Source organism: Protopterus annectens, chromosome 10.part0 (assembly GCF_019279795.1).
Source record: "Protopterus annectens isolate FY-2018-M chromosome 10.part0, PAN1.0, whole genome shotgun sequence".
In the NCBI taxonomy this organism is placed as follows: Eukaryota; Metazoa; Chordata; order Ceratodontiformes; family Protopteridae; genus Protopterus; species Protopterus annectens.
Window position 1 is genome coordinate 670058027 of NC_056744.1, and position 18180 is coordinate 670076206.

At 35.7% G+C, this 18180-nt stretch overlaps 1 protein-coding gene across 1 annotated transcript in view; it reads right to left on the reverse strand.

The window, feature by feature from the left end:
• Nucleotides 1-251: 251 nt before the first annotated feature.
• The window catches only part of PLPP3 (phospholipid phosphatase 3), a 130078-nt gene continuing 112149 nt past the window's right edge, over nucleotides 252-18180 (reverse strand). Inside the window, exons 5-6 of the mRNA XM_044085509.1 lie at nucleotides 14864-15040; nucleotides 252-2398 (exon numbers count right to left, since the gene is read on the reverse strand). Coding sequence (XP_043941444.1) covers nucleotides 2270-2398; nucleotides 14864-15040 — 306 coding nt within the window. The 3' untranslated portion in view covers nucleotides 252-2269. The remainder of the gene's footprint in view (nucleotides 2399-14863; nucleotides 15041-18180) is intronic.

An 18180-nucleotide genomic window follows, 5' to 3' on the forward strand; every position in this document is an offset into this window, starting at 1 on the left:
ATCCTTGCTTTTCAAAAGAAATTAATAAAATAATAAACAGAATGTGTGTGTGTGTGTGTGTGTGTCTGTGTGTGTGCGTGTGTGCATGTGTGTGCGTGTGTGTGTGTGTGTGTGTGTGTGTGTGTGTGTGTGTGTGTGTGTGTGTGTTGTACATGAGAACATATTATAGGCATACTTTATATATGCAGAAGTAATACACTGCATTTTATTGTTGTGTCTCCACAAAGAATAAATGTGTTACAAAACAGAGATGCTCAAAATACACCACTTTGTTTTATTATGGGCTTTTATTTTAAAAGCACATATTGTACAGCCAAATGTTGCAGACATAAATCTGGAAGTTTTTTTTTCATTCTACAAAAGACTTTATATAATAATATTCTTTTTGTACAAAAGAGAAATTATAAAAATACTGACTGTTTAATATTTTGATACAGTTGTCTCTAGTCATAGTATTTTTTTATAAAAACAATGAGTATCACAAACCTAAGATATTTTAGTTGACTACTTGTAAAAAATTAATTAAATGCTTCTTGAAGCAGCATGTTGTAAAAGACACAGGTCAAGACACAATCATTTTATAGTCATAGTGGATATGATATCTAGACATTACTTCAGAAATAATACTTTACATAGTTAATTTTACTGTTCTACACATTATTTATATATATTTATATAAAATTATAGCTTGCCATGGTAGAAATGATAGGACGGATTCTGCAGCAGGAATGTGCAAATGGTCTGTATATATAATGTGATTACTATGGTTAAGTCCTTTATGAGTTTGATGCTGCCTTTCATAATAAAAATATATGTGTTTTTAATGCATGTTTCATATGTAGAAGCATTTCAAGGCAATCAATATATTGAATGTTTTAGAAGCAGCATCCACCAGACACAACACACATTAACAGTCAGACACACACACACACACACACACACACACACACACACACACACACACACACACACACACACACAGGTAATCAACCCTCAAAGCACTTATGGAGCATTAAGCATGATGCAGGCATAGGAGCTGACGTCCTGCCAGCAGTACGTCATGAAAAGGAAGCTGTAAGGTTAGCATCAGCTGGGACTCAACCCCAGTCCATAAACACGACATGCACTTACATTAACTTTTTACAATTTGAAACATGAACATTTTTCACAACAGCAACAAAAGTCTTTAGTGCTGCATTTAGTCATAGTATGAATTTTCAGTGTTGATATTATTGAATTTAAAATACTTGTAATTTGTGTGAATGTCTGAAAACATCAGTATTTATATAGACATTATTAACAAATGTGAAAGGCAATTTAAAATTCAGGATGACAGGCCTGAATCTATTATCTTAGTGAAGGTGTTAATAAATAACTATAAAGTTTTTGCTTCAGCAATCCATTCAAACATGTACGAAATGCCAATGAAAATTGTGTCTGTAGAGTATCTGAAAAACAGCCGAACAACCTGGCTGTCAATGATTTAGTGTCATTTTATAATGCAAACATAAACCATTTGCAAACATTCATTGTGCTAAAATGCTGGCTCAGTTACATATAAAATATTAAATTTTTGACAAATTAGTCACAAATCATGATGCACAGCTGTTCTACTGTTTAATAAACCTTTCCTATGTTATATTTACCAACAACCATATTGTACATTAATTCATATCTTACGTCACTGGATAGGTTGTAAATGTGATGTGCAATCACACCGTTTTGCTTAAATCCTACCAGTTTCTTGTAATAAACCTGGCATGCAGTTCTGTTTTAATGTACTTCTTGTTACGTTAACAAGCAGTATGATTATAAAACATTTACTTTTAGATGTTAGTGGACAAACTCAGACATAGTGCTATTTGTAGTTTTCTAGTGCTCCTTTTTGGCTTTCGCTATCTAAAATATTGAACAGTCTTTTATACCAACATCAAGATAGCTACCGTGTAAAATGTTTTAGTGTCTATCATAGGATAAACATGTGACCAGCTGCACAGCCTGAATGCCATCTCCAGCACACAAGTATAGGTATATATCCGTTGGCGGTCTTGTTTAATAAACATTCATGTCAGACATTTTTGCAGTCTAAATGTCCCATGTTGGACCACTTCAGATCTTCATAGCTGGAAGAGATGGTATATGATACAACTCTCAATCCATGTGTGTAACATCTCCATCCCTACATTCTACTGTCTGATGAGATTTGAAATCAGCAGATTATTGCTGTCAGCAGTCATATTTCTGTCCACAGATGTTGCAATGGTAAGTTCTACACCATATTGTGATGGTTATTCCGATCAATTATGTCCACAGGTGGAAGAATTTCCTTCTTTATTGAAGGTGGAGATGGAACTGAAATAACCACTTTAGGTCTGAAGAGGTCTGACACATAAAAGGCCTATAAAAAGAAAAAAAAGACTATAATTAGTAATATTTTCTTGATCTAAAAAACATTCTAATAACACATTAATTTAAAAAAATGTGCTTTGGATACAGGTTGCTTTTAAAAAAATCTAACCCAAAAAATGGAAAAAAAATAAACACATCTTTATGCGTTAAACAGTTTACATATTTTTCATTGTTCTATCCTTATCTGCAGATTGAAGTCGTAAAGTAAAATTTATGCATTGAGAGCTTGTGTTCTTGAACAAGTGAAAAAAATATGCATGAAATAATTTCCTGGATACCAGCTTAAACTTGCAGGTTGTTAGAAGAAACAAAATAACAAAGCATAGCCTTAAACAGGAAAATGTGAAGGGAAATTAGTCTGCAAAAAGCAGCTTGTCAAGAAATCCACTTCCAAAAAAATTGACTTTGTTCACGGTCTTGTAAACTAAATTAATTCTACCCAATGAAGTACAGAGGAGTGTTTGTTTCAAGTACTATTTTTAGTTCAATTGATAAGCATATGAAACAGAGTAAGTACAATTCTCTCTTTTCAGGGTTTTCACACAAGCAATTAACTGGTTAATATAGTTGCTCATGTATAGTATTAAAGCAACAAAATGGAGAATAAAACCCAGGACTAAGGAAATAAACTTACTAGTAGTATATCATCTCAGCGTGGATACTGTCATGCCAGATACCTAATCAGATGATTTTGTATACCTGAGTTGTTACAAAAGATGTAATCATTTGAAATTATATTTAATTCATTATAGATAATTTTTGAGGTAAATGAATACTACAATTCAAAGCTTTTAAAGATGAGTTACTTCAGTCAATGTTAAATTTAGAAAATTATAATAATTCTTCTACTTACAAGCATAAACATGCAAATATATGGTCCAGATTAATAAAACCAATTCAAGATGTAAACACTTACCCAAATCATAACTAGATTATGGAACAGAATGCCCTACAGTATAAAAGAATCCCATACTTAAGCTCTTTTCAAGACAAACTTGGACACTTGGCATGCAGACAGTATTTTTAATTTGTATTTTGTATAGTCATTGATCTTCAGTAGCCTATAAGCCTAAGCACTGGATCTCAGTACTTATGAACCTATGAAAATGGTGACAGTTGTATATAATGCTCCGTGCTGGTTCATATGCTCATAGCTGGCCTTAGGCATAGGCCAACTAGGCAGCTGCCTAGGGCACCGGTCTAGCAGGGGTGCTTTTCCAGTATTTATTTGGTGTAGGTAGACCAGGATGGGGGCACCGGGTAGTGTGGTAGGGGGTACCGTGGATCCCTTTTGCCTAGGGCACCAGTTGACCTAAGGCCACTCCTGCATATGCTCTACTTTTCAATAAGTACTTTACTGTTAAGAAATTTTAGTTACACAAGTTCCCTATTATACTATGAAACACTTTTCAAACATTATAAATTGTCCTATAAACCAAAGTGCCCAAAAGAGAACCAGTAATCAAAATATGGGCACCAGATGTATGGATGATCCATACAGTTTTAAATGTATTTTGTTTTTCTAAAGATTCAATAATCATGACACATTGACATAATTAATTGATTGCTGCATTACATTGGTTAATTGGGGGGATTCAAAGGTTTTTAAACATGCATTAACAGTCAGTACGCTCATCTGATGGAAGATATTTAAGACGAAAATGTAAAACGTAAAAGGAATTGTGTGAACATTTATGTGTATTGGTGTTTTTCGTTAATAAAGGGCCGACTGTTGGAACTAGTTGGATGCCCGGTGCCTATATTTTTTATTATAAATTAAATTGTCTTACTGTATTATGAAACCATTTTCATACATTACAAATTGCCTAAGCTATATCACATTAAATTAATTTTTACTGATTGTTTTAACTAAACTCACTGCATTGCTTAATCTGGATTTTACTGTTATTTTGCTATATTACTGTCCTCTGTCAATGGCTGAAATGGGTTATCTGAGATCCTTCCACTTCCCAAATAACCAACAAACCCAATAAATATATATAATTGTGGATGACTGGCTTGCATATTCCTCCATCCCATAAGGTGGTGTATGGGGGGGGCGGCTTGCTGCACTGAAACCCCTTTTATCAGTATTACATTTCATTGTCATTTTCTGATTCAGAGAAATGCTGATTTGATGAGACGTTACTAAATAAGGCCTTGCTAAAAACAGTTGCCATGAGCTTCTTTTGCATCTGGCCCTTGATGACTGACCTTTTTTGGTGAAAGGGGTGCCAGCTCTCAAAATGTAAACAGGCATTAGAGAATATCTCTTTCCTAAAAATGCTAGAAGAATAACATTCATCAACAGGTTTCTTTTCCAATAAAATGTCCAAATAGTTAATCCTGTTAACACCATGACAGCAGCTAATGTAAGAAAAAATGTAGTATTATGTGTACTTTCTGTCACACAGAACTTTTGTCATAGATTTAACCTGTAGATTATTTAAAATAATACTACTGAGCATTTGCATACATCCTTTACACATGCAATATATTGTAAACCAGTTAATGGATTTGGAGGAAACATACGTTTTGCAATTTAAGTTGAAGATTTTATCTAGTTAGCCTAGTACTAACAAATGAACCTATATATTCATATACATCATTATTAACTATTTAACATAGCAGATAAAACAGGAAAACTGACTGTAAACCACCCTCCTGTAAAAAGTTAACATCCTATTTAGAGGACCACTACATGTGGCCTACTCTCACCTTTCCTTGGGTCAAGTTTCATATCCGGACACAATATTGATGCAGATTCGTTTATGTGGGTAGAAACCTAACTATACTAACATCGGACTGCTTTTAGTATGCCTTGCCTTTTGTTGGGAAAACAACAGTTTGCTTATGTGTCTTATTAATCATCTGAATCTGGGAGGTATTCTGCAAAGAACATCCCACAATTCCCTATGGAAAGGGGGTGTGTGATAAATCCTTTCCCATACTTTCCACATGGATATTCCTTTAGGCAAAACAACATTCTCTGAATGTTGATCATTTTATCAGACTTCCACTTAAAAAGCACACAAAGGGCAAATACTGCCTGACCCATATTAACATTTATAAAAGCCTGCAAGTCTGTATATTGTAACTTTATTGCATGTTCAGAACCAGTAACAAAGGAAATATGTCAATGGAATGGGAAACTGCTTAAATATGCTCTATACTAAGGAAATCCTGAATCTTTCCTTCTAACAGACACTCCCTACTAAATTCCCAGTGATTTCACGTGTTTGTTAAGAGCTTACTACTTAATGTAGAAAAATTGTGAAAAGTCTGTTTCAACTGAATGCATTGCTTGCAAAATTCTCTAGCAGATGTACTACTAAAAGTTCAACAGTAGTAGTTAAACACTTAGTATACTTTAGAAAAAAAAATGACAAAACATAATCTTAAAATTACTACATTACATTTTTTCATTGGGAAAAAAAAAATACTGAAATCTCATGCTCAAAAACTGTACAGCTATTTCTACCAATTATGGAGCTGTAAAAGTTACTGTAATGTGGGCAGCAACCCTGGTCTGCTAGCATGGCCTCAATATTCCAAGGCTATCAAATATTATCATTACCTCAGTTTATCCATCAGCATCATCTGCCTTACTGAACAGCATTACTATTAAAGGAACAATATTCATTTCCTTAAACTGGTGAGGAGGAAGGAAAAAAATTGTCCCAGTATTTCTGAAGTTAAATCGAACACCACTAGAACAATATAATATTTGACTGTACAAGGTGGAAAGGTTAAGGTTCACTTCAGTAATACAACACATCCTTTCATAAAAGCTCATTAAGAAGAACCTTCTACTTCATTCTGCACACAATGAAATATGTATATCAAAATATTTCTTTTCTTAGCAAGGCCTGAAATCATTTCAGGGCAGCTATGAAAATCGTCACAGACATAATTTGATGAATGGAACTCCTGTTCACAAAGAACTGTGGGACTGAGGAAGTTTGAAAGCACAGTAGCTCTTTGTGTTGAAGTTACTGTTAACATTGCACGATGGCAAGATGTGGCCTTCAGCTAAAATGTGCACCATGTGCCATGTTCATAAAATAGATATTGCAGGTTTCTTTCAAATGTTTGGTAGTCACTGAGTGATGTGTTCACATTAATCAGTTTGCAGGTGTACTACTTGAAAGAATGTTTATTACAGAAAAATTCTGGCTGGTGATTACTATGCAACAGGCTGCATGGAAACAGTATATCTACACTGCTTTTGAACTGTATTTTCCAATGAACATAGTTTTGCTTAAGTTAGCATATTTAAACAATGTTAAACTGTAATCACTCAGATATCATTTTTTTAGTTCCTACAGTACTACTCGCATACATGGAGTTTTTGTAGTCATTGCACTGGAGCATGACAAGTTCAGCTAGATGGATTACACTGTAGAATTAAGAAGGTGCCAGAATTACTTTTAAAGTACAACCTGAACTTGAAAATATTACATATAAAACCTGAGAATCAATCCAACCAATGAACTGTATATGAAACAAATATAGCTTCATGCAATAGACTGTAAATATACCTCATTATGTCCCCTAATACACAATAAAAACCTACAGAAAGTCCTGAATCAGTACAAATACTATATAAATAAGTTTACAGAAACAAATCAGCAGTAGCAGGTGACTTTAGGACATTTATTCATTCATTTTTTGATTATGCACTTTATATAGTACAGTGTTGTTGGGGTGCCAGAACCAATCTCAGCACTTAGTGGACACAAGACATGAAAACTTATCTCAGGTGCGATGCTAGCTCCTTGCAGAAGACACACACACACACACACACACACACACGCACACACACTGGAGTGCTTCTGTTGAGAGTATGTCACTGTTTCTTTTTATCTTTTGTATGTTAGCAGAAGCATTTTTTCAGCAGGCTTCTTTTTCGACACCTCCCTCTCCCTTAATCTTTCACTCTTTCTCTGTCTATACAACCCCCATTTTACTGACTTGGCATTAATTACTGCTCCTGATTTATTGGACAAATCTATTTTATGATATACTTGACTGTATTTTTGTCACTCTTTGCTTTTGCGCCACTGACTGTATTTATGCTGTCCTATTTTAACTGTCACATTTCAGTCAGTTTCTTTTGTGTTTACAGTTTATGAATAATTTTTATATCTGTCTTAGCTTTCTTGTGTAACTTTTATAAATAATTCTTGACTCATTTTTCCCGCCTTTTTATTTCAGAAATATTTGCGTATTTTTTTCTACCTCAATTTCTTTTAATTGCCTGAGCTTTTCTAAATAACATTCCCATTTGTATTTTATACCCCAAGCAGACTCCAAAGAATTTTTTCTCATGTAGATGCCAATTGTTGGAGGCATGATGTGTAGGAAAGAAGTAAATAGGAACATATACTTTGGGGGTGTAATCAGTTGCCAGATTTTAAAAATTCCCGACAGAGTAATCTGTCAGAAATTTTGGGTCAGCAAATGAATGTAACTAAGGAAATTAGTTTTTTGAGCTGGAATATGGGATCTGAATTGGCTAGACAAGGTCTTGTTGAGTTCAATTCTGGTGGTTGCCAAAAAAGCAGTTACTAGAAAATGGAAATCAAAGTCTAACTCAAATGATATACAACACCAGAAAAACGAAACAGCAGCAAACTGAACTATATTTGAAGTATGGAGTATTGTAATACAGATAAAAGAACTGGAAGTGGGAACATTAATAGAGGGTAGCAGCAAACTGCATACAAAAGGAAATTATGGGAACAATACATGCAGAATGTTTTAGAGGAGGAGCGAGGTTTAAGGGAAGGCAGGAAGTGAGCAAGTTATGACATGTTTGATTGAAGATAGTTGAACAAGTGAATACATGGAATGTATAATGTTTTAAATTGGGAACATGTTAATATGTTTCGTTTTCTTTTATTTAAATGTATGTTTTCCTATATCTGAAGCGTTAATTCAATAAACGTGTTTAAAAAGAAATCCCTTTCGACAGATTTGTATTGATCCCATCACTTACAAGTGACATGATCTCAACGTTTATGTTTTTCTTCTAAACCACACCGTTTGTTTTCAGTAAGATTTTCCCAGATGACCACCTACTTCACAATCTGATATTTTCTTTCCTTTTGCCTTCTCATTAGAGCATGGACCATTCAAACTGCTTCTTTAAAGAGATTTTGCTAACAACTATCTAAAGCATACTTGTTATAAGTACCTAGAACACACCCATACTTTGATGTGACTACAGCCAACATTTTCTAGATAACATCTGCCATACTCATGTATAATAAGCAAATACTACAAAAGTATGCATTTTATTTTTCAGCTAAAGTGACTTTCTGCAGAAGTCTGTATGCCTAAATTATTTGTAGTACAAATCTATTGACTAACATAGCTAAATACAGGACAAACTATTTGTGTTCAAGACAGCAATTTTCTAACTATAACTCTCTGAAACCTTATAAGATTTAAGAGATGCATTATGTGCCCTCTTTCTGTGGTTTAGTAAAGGAAATTTTGTTGTGTAAATATGGACCTTAATTGACAAATAATAAACTTTTGCCTTTGATATCTGCGGTTTCAAATTATGGTGCTATGCTCACTGCAACTGTTTAACAGACAAAATATATAGAAACTATGTTTTGAAACTATGTTTTTCATGACAAATGTATGCTAATCATGACAAAAATGGCAATGCATGTGAAACTGACTTCACTACTTCATAAAACTACAGCTACTGCTATCCCAGGGAAGTACAGCCATATGCTTACATTTAAAATGGTTTTCTGTAAAAACAAGTTTAGGAAATGCCAGTGGAAGCCACTATCTCTGAACAATTATTTAATTTGCTTCAACTTGAGTTTAAAGATGCCTTGCATGGTTTAACAAAATGTTCTATAATGTTCTCCAACAGAATGGCTGATGATATGTTATCACAAGAAAAATGGATGCAGACAGACATTTGCAAAACAGCAGTGAATGTAGCAGGAACAGCCTTTTCATCTATGAAGTGCCGATATCTGTGAGGGGGGTGAATGTATGAGACGATTTACAACTTCTGTGTTGTTAAAATGCATTTCAGTTGTGAAGCTATATAAACACTAGGGATTTTCCTACACATAGCATTACTTCAGATACACAGTAATAATGTCTGCTGCTTCATATCCTGTCCATTTTACCATATAAATATACAGCCAAGCAAACTCTGTCAGTTGCCAGAATACAAAAACATTATTATTATTTAAAAAAGTAATTTGGGGACAACACTGGCAATGCCCAGTCCATCTACTGCACCTAAAAATAAAGTGAACTGAATGCTGACTGTTCATACAGGAGATGACATGATCTCAAGTTTAAGGACAAACCTTCGTACTGCAAAATTTCAGGCAGCTGTTTCCTCATTACTCTAAGATCTGTTTTTCACAGGAAAGACAGCCTCTACAAGCAGTGTTATCTGTCCCTGTGTGTAGTGCCATAATACTTCTGAAGCCAAAGGTTCATTGAGGTATCTGCTTGACTGACCTTTTTACTTATCAAATGGAAGGAAATGTGTGCTATCTGTTTTACCTCATCTCATACTAAATTACTTTATACAGTGCTCATGGGTATACAAAATTCAGCTTTCCATTAAATTGTCACCTTCAACATCTCCCTTACTTCGCTTGGCGAGCTGGAGGGCCTGATAAAGTAAAATTACTTCAATGTTCATACACCTCCTAGGGTGATGGGAACAGGTAGCAAAAAAAAAAAAAATTCACACAATGTTGCAGTACAAATTATGACATTACATTCTTTCAAAAATGATCTGTATGGTGTGTTGTCCCAGTTCTATGTGGAAGAGCAGGTTTTATTTATCCAGGATCAAATCTCAGCATTGGAAGGACATTTTCTCCCATCCACTCTGACTTTTCATTCTCTTAAGTGTTTTTAAGGACAGGCTTAGATGTTACTCTACTGCTCCTATGTATGCTTCTGGGGATATATACAGGAAAGATACCAGCCTCCATACTACACAACTGAACTACTTGTTAAAATGTTTGCTAAACAGGCAGCTGGAGTCAACAATGTACTTTGGAAACAAAGAAACTAGCTAGATTAAAATGTGGATATTGCAGTGTGGAAATATCACTTCCATGGTATGGAAACTGACAGAATATAGTGGTGGAATAGCAATAACAGAAAACACTGGGACCTGTACAAATGCTGGCACAGAATCATGATGACATCATTCTGTGACCAGAGATGGCAATGAAAAAAAAGGAAATGGTCCAGCATTACTTTGTTTAAACAGATAAGTAGGCTTGTAGGTAGGTAGGAAAACAGGTGGGTACATTGGCAGATAGATAGATAATTTGGTGGGTACAAGGGGTTGCTACTTCATTAAACTCCATTCTCTTGCACCTAGGGACTTTTTAAAAGATGGGAGCTAAGGCTTTAAGGTGTTACAAGCCCCCCCTTTTATGAATGAAATTTAGAGAAAAGACTAACATAGTGCAATGTATCTACCATTGTGTGGCAGCTAATTAAACAATCGCCAGCAACTGTCAGAATGATATTGCAGCCATCAAACTATGCTAGTGCTGACAAACGTGGAGGAACACTAAAACTCTTCATTGTTCTCCAAAGCAGTTAGAAGATGTTTTGGTGGCATTTCAAGAGTAAAATATCATGCAGGAACAGGAGAGATAGAACATACTATGGGAATATTGTACAACACTTGTGTGAAAGGATCACAAGAGAGACTAGTCACCGATGATACTATGCTTCCGAATCCTCGGAAAGTATCTGGTACAGTACCCCGAGGTATGCTAAAGGATACAGTGCAAGGAGAAGAACAGGAACAACTGAAATCGCACTAGTAGGCATTTCTGCAAGAATAACTTTAGGAAAAAATTGTACATTTTGCAGAAAAAGTGTTAAATGGATATGCTCTAACAATAAATACTAGCAGCAGTATATTACGTATTGTTATAACCATGCTAAAAGAGAGCTTTTATTTCAACAAAGCACAGTTGTATGATACTAATGCATATATGCCAATATAGCCACTGAAACTGTTGTATTTTAACTACCACCATTAAACATGAATGCTATAACAATGTTGCCTTATGATACCTACTGTCCCAGGAAGTCCAAAGTGTCTGGAATTTCAGCAAGCCATGAAACAATCTCATCCTCAAAAACATGTCTTTGACAAAGTGCTGACACACAGTCTGAGAACTAAGCCAAAACAAAAATTAGCTAGCAGGTGATGAATGTCCAGCAATAAAAATGTTAAGAAAATAGTGAAATGTATGTAGAAATTCTGTATCTCCGATATGCTTTATGAAAGAAAGTTAGTTAATAGTTAATGTCTTCATCTAAAGTGAGTCACTTTTCGGGGTCAATTGTTTTCACGAGCTACAGCTAAGGTTAGTATCAAGTAAGTCTTGATATATAAGACAGCAGGAAAGAAATACCTACCATGCATCAAAGGCTGGACATTCATCCCAGGTTTTTGGGTTTACTGATGCCATTTCTCAAATAAACCTCATCTGGTACTAACAAGCATTTCCAATGTTCACCTTCCAAACTCACACACAGGCACTTGCATGTGCGTGCTCGCACACACACACACACACACACACACACACACACACACACACACACACACACACACACATGCCTTGCAGCTCTGACTACTTTTAAAAATACAACTCAAAGTAATACATGTTTATCAGGTACAAATCTTGAGAAAAAATTATGATATAATAGAGTTTCTTCTTGGCACAAGCACTATATTTACCTTTTATTTTCCATATTTTTTCTCCCTCTTTAAGAAAGCGGAATGTATTAAAATGCTCCAATACTATCTGTATGCCATTACAACAAAGAGGCAGGCTTATACCGCTTCCCTCAATGGCTAAAGTAGATTACCCAATATATAATAACTTGGTGAGATGTCATATAACACTTTCTTCAAAGCTTTTTTGCAGTACTTTTTGACTTATGGTATGCACAAGAACTGTGTACTGAAAATGAAAAGTATATCACCTTCAGGAACATTGCAACCACATACAAGTCTTACTCTCTAAAGCACTTCCTGATGAGTTATAATTGGTTGGCCTTTAACATAAAACTACTGCATTCACATAAACACTATAGCATGAAAATCATGTTCAACTACCATCTGAAGGAATTCCGGAAAAGTGTCAGTAAATATATTACAGCCCAAAACTGGTCCTGCCAAGTTAAAGTTTACCAAAGTTTTCCAGTACTAACAAGGTTTTGGAAGGGCTCTGATCTCTACAATGTTTAAAGAAAATTTCAAATAGTAGTTACTCCCTGGCATCCTCCACTGAACTGCATCTCAGTGGTATTGTGCCAAGGTTTGAATAAAATTCAGTTCTCTGTAATTTGCACTAGAAAGAGCAGTTTAAGTTTAATACTTTGTATAGAAATGATGGTTTTACTTCTTGTCTCCATGCCAACAACAATATTACTTTTTGTAGCAAAAACAAAACAAAAAAAGAGAGACAAACAACAACAAAGAAAGCAGTAGGTACCTCTTGTGGATTTGTTTCTACTGTTGCTCTAAATAATTGGCATAATATATAACTGACCGTACTACAACTCTGTACATATTATAAATCAACAGAATAAAAACAAATGCATAGGATATTTTTTTCTTTACCTTTCTCTTTCAATTTAATAAATTGCTTAAAGTGTAATAAAGGATGTTTGTTCACAGGTACATTTGTCACTAGGACCCTGTAGTTAAGGACGGTGGGGAGAGGGGGAGGAAGGAGAGAGTCAGTAAGAAGGGGCAGGATAGGCTATAGTAAATGGGGGAGAGTTAATTAATTGACATAAGAGGGATTAGGGATGTTAGTATATTAGGTTAAGAAAGTGGGGAATCAACCTCACTTGCCCTTGGTAGGGAAGGTTTTGGGGGTACATGAGGAAAAAATGGACCTCTCCTTACTCTGACAGTTAGCTCAGAGGACTAACACTCCAATATGTTAATAAACTGCTTCCTGTGGCAAGGGTATAGGGCTTGACTCTTTGGGTTTGGTAGTTGGCATGCATGGTTAAGGTGTTTACCTCACAACACAAGGTACAGTGAGCAATTCTCATCTTTTGTTAATAGTTAGGCTTATAGCAGTCAGCAAACTAACTCCCTAGGATTTAACTATTTGTTTAGCAGCTCAGTGCTACTTAGCATGGCCTGAAAGGATGGTATTAATGGTTCGAGTCCTACTGAAGGGAAGTTACGAAGATGAGGGTTGGCATAATGGTTAAGGTAGTTATCTTACAGACATAAGGTTCAGGGTTCAATTCTCACCTTTGTAAAGAAAAGTAGCTAAGTTTAAAAGGCCCACAAGGTCAGCTCACCTAGTACTTAACTATGAATGAGGGTAATTTTTCTCTTCCTCCTCTTTTATTTCCATCTTCTGTTTATGCATAATTGCAAAATGGTTCAAGTCAGTGGTGCTGCGCTGCTTAAGGAGGGACAGTAGACAGTGAGCACTGCTGATGCTACTGTCACTTGGAAGGTGAGTGGTCTGCCACACTGACAGATTAGTTCTCTATTGTTCCTGTTTTACAAGTTGTGATTTCAGTCTGAATAATTTGTAAAACATTCGTAAGGTGAGCATTCTGTCACACTCCCTTGAAAGTGGTTAGCTGTACATTTGGTACAAATTCTGTATGTGAAGTTATTGGTATTTAGGTGTCACAATGTCCCTTATGTATCATTACTGTGGTGGTGAGAAGATATCGGCCTGCAGTGACTAACAATTATTGTCAGGCTCTTTAAGTAACAATGGAAGAATCAATCACCTGTAAGCATGTGCGTATGCCAAGAACATGAACTAAGACAACACGTGCCAGTGCCAGTCCAAGAAATGCTACTTGGGTGAACTAACACATTTTTAATCATTTAATCCTGATTGCCTGTAAAATAGCAACCTTCCTGTGATTAACCAGCCCATTTGTTCCCCCATGGAGTGACAGCCATTTGCCTGAGGCTGTCACCAAGGCAGTCTTTAGGTGTTTTCTGATTTTAGCCCTAACTCCTCTCCCAGTGGATGATGTTGACACTTGTGGATGTGAAGGCCAGCAGTGCCATTCTCTGTAGGTGTGTAAATTCCCACATGCCCACAACATGAAAACTGCCACTTAAATGCAGCTTGACAGAGCCAAACACACTTCTCTGGCCCATATGCTACTAGCTGTGCACCTCTTTCCATATTAGGGGCTGCAAAAAGAAGGCAGCATCGAGTATTCACCCTCACCCTACCTCTTTAGCTCATCACTTATTGACAACAGATTAACTGAGTCATAGTCACAGTCATGGGTTCATTCCTCTGTGCTGCTTAAGTGATCACAAACTAGAGCAGTTTTGCATAAACATACAGTAAAGGAGGTCACAGATATCTGCTACTGATTAAGCCAGTGACACAATGCATCAGTTTTTACAACTACTTACTATGCAGTATGCAACCAGTGCTCCTTGTGCAAAGCCAGCCAATACATCTGTAGGGTGGTGCTTATGGTCAGACACTCGAGACAGTCCAGTGTAAAATGCCAGCATAATAAGAGTGAACTGTAGAAGAGGACGAAGCAACCTGGCTCCTTTCCATGTGAATCTTGCTTGCAGATAGAACTAAAATGAAAATTTACATTTAGATATATAATATAGAAACTAAAATTAAATTTTAAATTTGGATATATAATAATATTTTAGACATTTCAGCAACATGACATACACCTGTAGATATATAACAGTTCAGTAGTGATGCCATTGAATCAATGTGAGCAAAATAAAAGAAAACATACAAAAGATTTTACCCATAAACACTGAATTGTACAGCTCTGTTAATAATGAAAGCAATAAATTATACTACTCTAAATGTCCTAACATTCACAGTTTGCCAGTGTTATGATAAAGTAAAGTAGGCAAATTTATACGTATAATTGTAACAAATACAAATATGCACATGTGCTTCCACATAGTCACAAATAGATGATAATATAGCTGTGCAAAGAAATGCAATTTCTCTCTGTAGTCTTTTGCATCACGTTCTTTACATACACACACACACACACACACACACACACACACACGCACACACACACGCACACGCACACACACACACACACACACACACACACACACACACACACACACACACACACACACAAGCTTTTAAATGAACCTATGCTGCCATTCACAGACACACAGTACACCATAATGTTCTGTAATGTAAACTCAGAAGTACAATGTTTATTCCAGTTCTACAACAAATATCACATTCTGCATATCATGCTGAGTTGTGCTTTGTAAAACTCAAAGGAAACACCCACTTCCTTTAGAAATGGTCAATACCAAATAATGTGAGTAGAGATATACTGCCGTGACAAAAAGTGACAAATTGGAACTGTATAGTAGAAATGACGTCAAACAGGATTGGCTTCCTACAAGACTTTGAGCACTTCCTATTTCTTGAGTTCCTGTGGGAGCAGGGGATAACAATGGGAAAAGACAACAGGAAAATTAGACTCTCTCTTTTCTCACAAATTACAGAAGTCCTCTCCAAAAGCAAACTCAGCCAAAGTGTGAGCAGCCCACTGCTCTGCACTGAGCTGCTTACTTCCTATAGGAAGTGGGCAGGGTGGGAAGAGGTGAATGTCATTTACTTCCATAGCTTTTCTGCTGTCTGGGCTAAGTATAGCTTAGATGCAACTGACTACAGTTCACACCTATCCTAAGTACCACAAGGGAAAATGAAGGGACATTTCAAGGAAAACCCATGTTTGTCCATGCTACAATTGCTAAAAACTTTCACACTGTACAATAGCACTGTGCTTTACATTAAACTTTCATTCATACTGCTCAGTGCAGTGCATAATGAAATGGATATTTAGACAAAACAAGGAACAGTGCATAATGAAATGGATATTTAGGCAAAACAAGACAGTAGCATGTGCTGTTCCATATCGCTGTCAGGTCATGACTTAACAATGTTCAGGAGTTAGCTCTGTTGTCTAGTTTTTGATTTCCTCTGCTTTCAAAAGGTATGCCTACAATGAACTGGCAATCTTCTGAACTGCATGTGTGTGCATGTGTGCATGAGTTTATGTCTCTGTGCATGCATCCATTTCAAGACTTGTTGTCAGCCTTAAACCTACTGTTTTGCCAGTATACGCTCTAGCTCTCCCTGCTACCCTGAATTTCACAAAAAGGGTACAGGTAAATGATTAAAGGCTCTGTAGTTTGGCTAGAATATTTTGCTCATCTGATCTATAATTAAATCCAAAGCCCCATCCTTACAGTAACTTCTCCCATACCAGCCTGTAATCCCAACATGTTTATTATATACTCTAATTCTGAAATGTTTTCAGTTCACTGACCTACAGATGTGATAATCTAATGGGAAACACTTTCACTAATTAATTCTTCAAACCACTCGCCTTGTTTTCTGGCTGGAAGAACAATACTAACCTTACCTGGCTGACTTTCATTCTCTATTACAGTGTTACAATTGCCATTACAATGCATAAGAGCAAGAAATCAAAGGGGGTACTTTGTCCCTTATGCAAAAGTATTCCCTGTTTATTTTATCTAAACTTACGTTAAATAGTTAGTAACTGTATTTTTAGTGTTTGGTACTTGTAATAAAATATTACTATAATTCCACTATTGCAATTAAATTTTCCCAAAGAAGAAGCATCCCTAATGTATTTAAAGTGGACCATAGTTTCCCCTGCATAATATGTGTACTTAACTTTAACAAACAAACAACTTTTGTCTGCATAAACATCTGAAAAGAAAAGTTATCTATTTTAATAAACAAATTATTTGGATAAAGAGCAAAATTTACTGGTAAAGGGATAGTCCGTCTTGCTAAACGCATGTGCATTTTTTTTAAACACGTTTTTACTATGCTCCATACTTGGATGTATCAAAGGAAATTAGTTCCATACAGTTCCACATGCTGGTACTGCATAACACTGGTACAATGTAACAAAGACAACAGTATTGTCCACTGGTGGCCTTACAGGGCATGGCTACATAACTTATACCTATACATACATAAATATATATATATATATATATATATATATATATATATATATATATATATATATATATATATATATATATATATATATATATGGATCTAGGATGTTTGCTCAAGAGAGCAAAGGTCCAAATCCATAATAACCGAACACACTTTAACAACAGAGCTTTTATCGAAAAAGCGCTTTCGTTAAAGCGTGTTACAAAATAATAAATAAATAAAACGCTACATTTACATTTTAGCAGGATGCACCCCCCATGTGGGGGGCTGTGCCCCCCCCACACCCCCCTACTTTAATATTCTCTATCCGAGACCGCACTACAGTGGGGAAAAGGGAAATTTCCCTTACCTGCACAGTAGTACAGCCTCGGCAATAGGTGAAATGCACTTTCATGTAAGTATGCCTGGCCGTTTGGGTTTCGGTCGTTTGCTCATTGGAGCAAATGTCCTAGATCCACACACATATATATATATATATATATATATATATATATATATATAGGGGGGCAGGAACAAATGAGTGAATAAATAGACATAGTGGGTTGCTGAAGTCAAGAGATGAACCTTTAGTTTTAGGTAAAGATTGATCAAATAAATGACTATAAATATATACCTGTAATAAAAAACTTTAAAAGAGCAGTTTGAAGTCAAATAAATCAGGTATGCCATGATACTATTTGGTAGGAGACTTCTGAGAAAAATATTTGATTGAAGATTACAT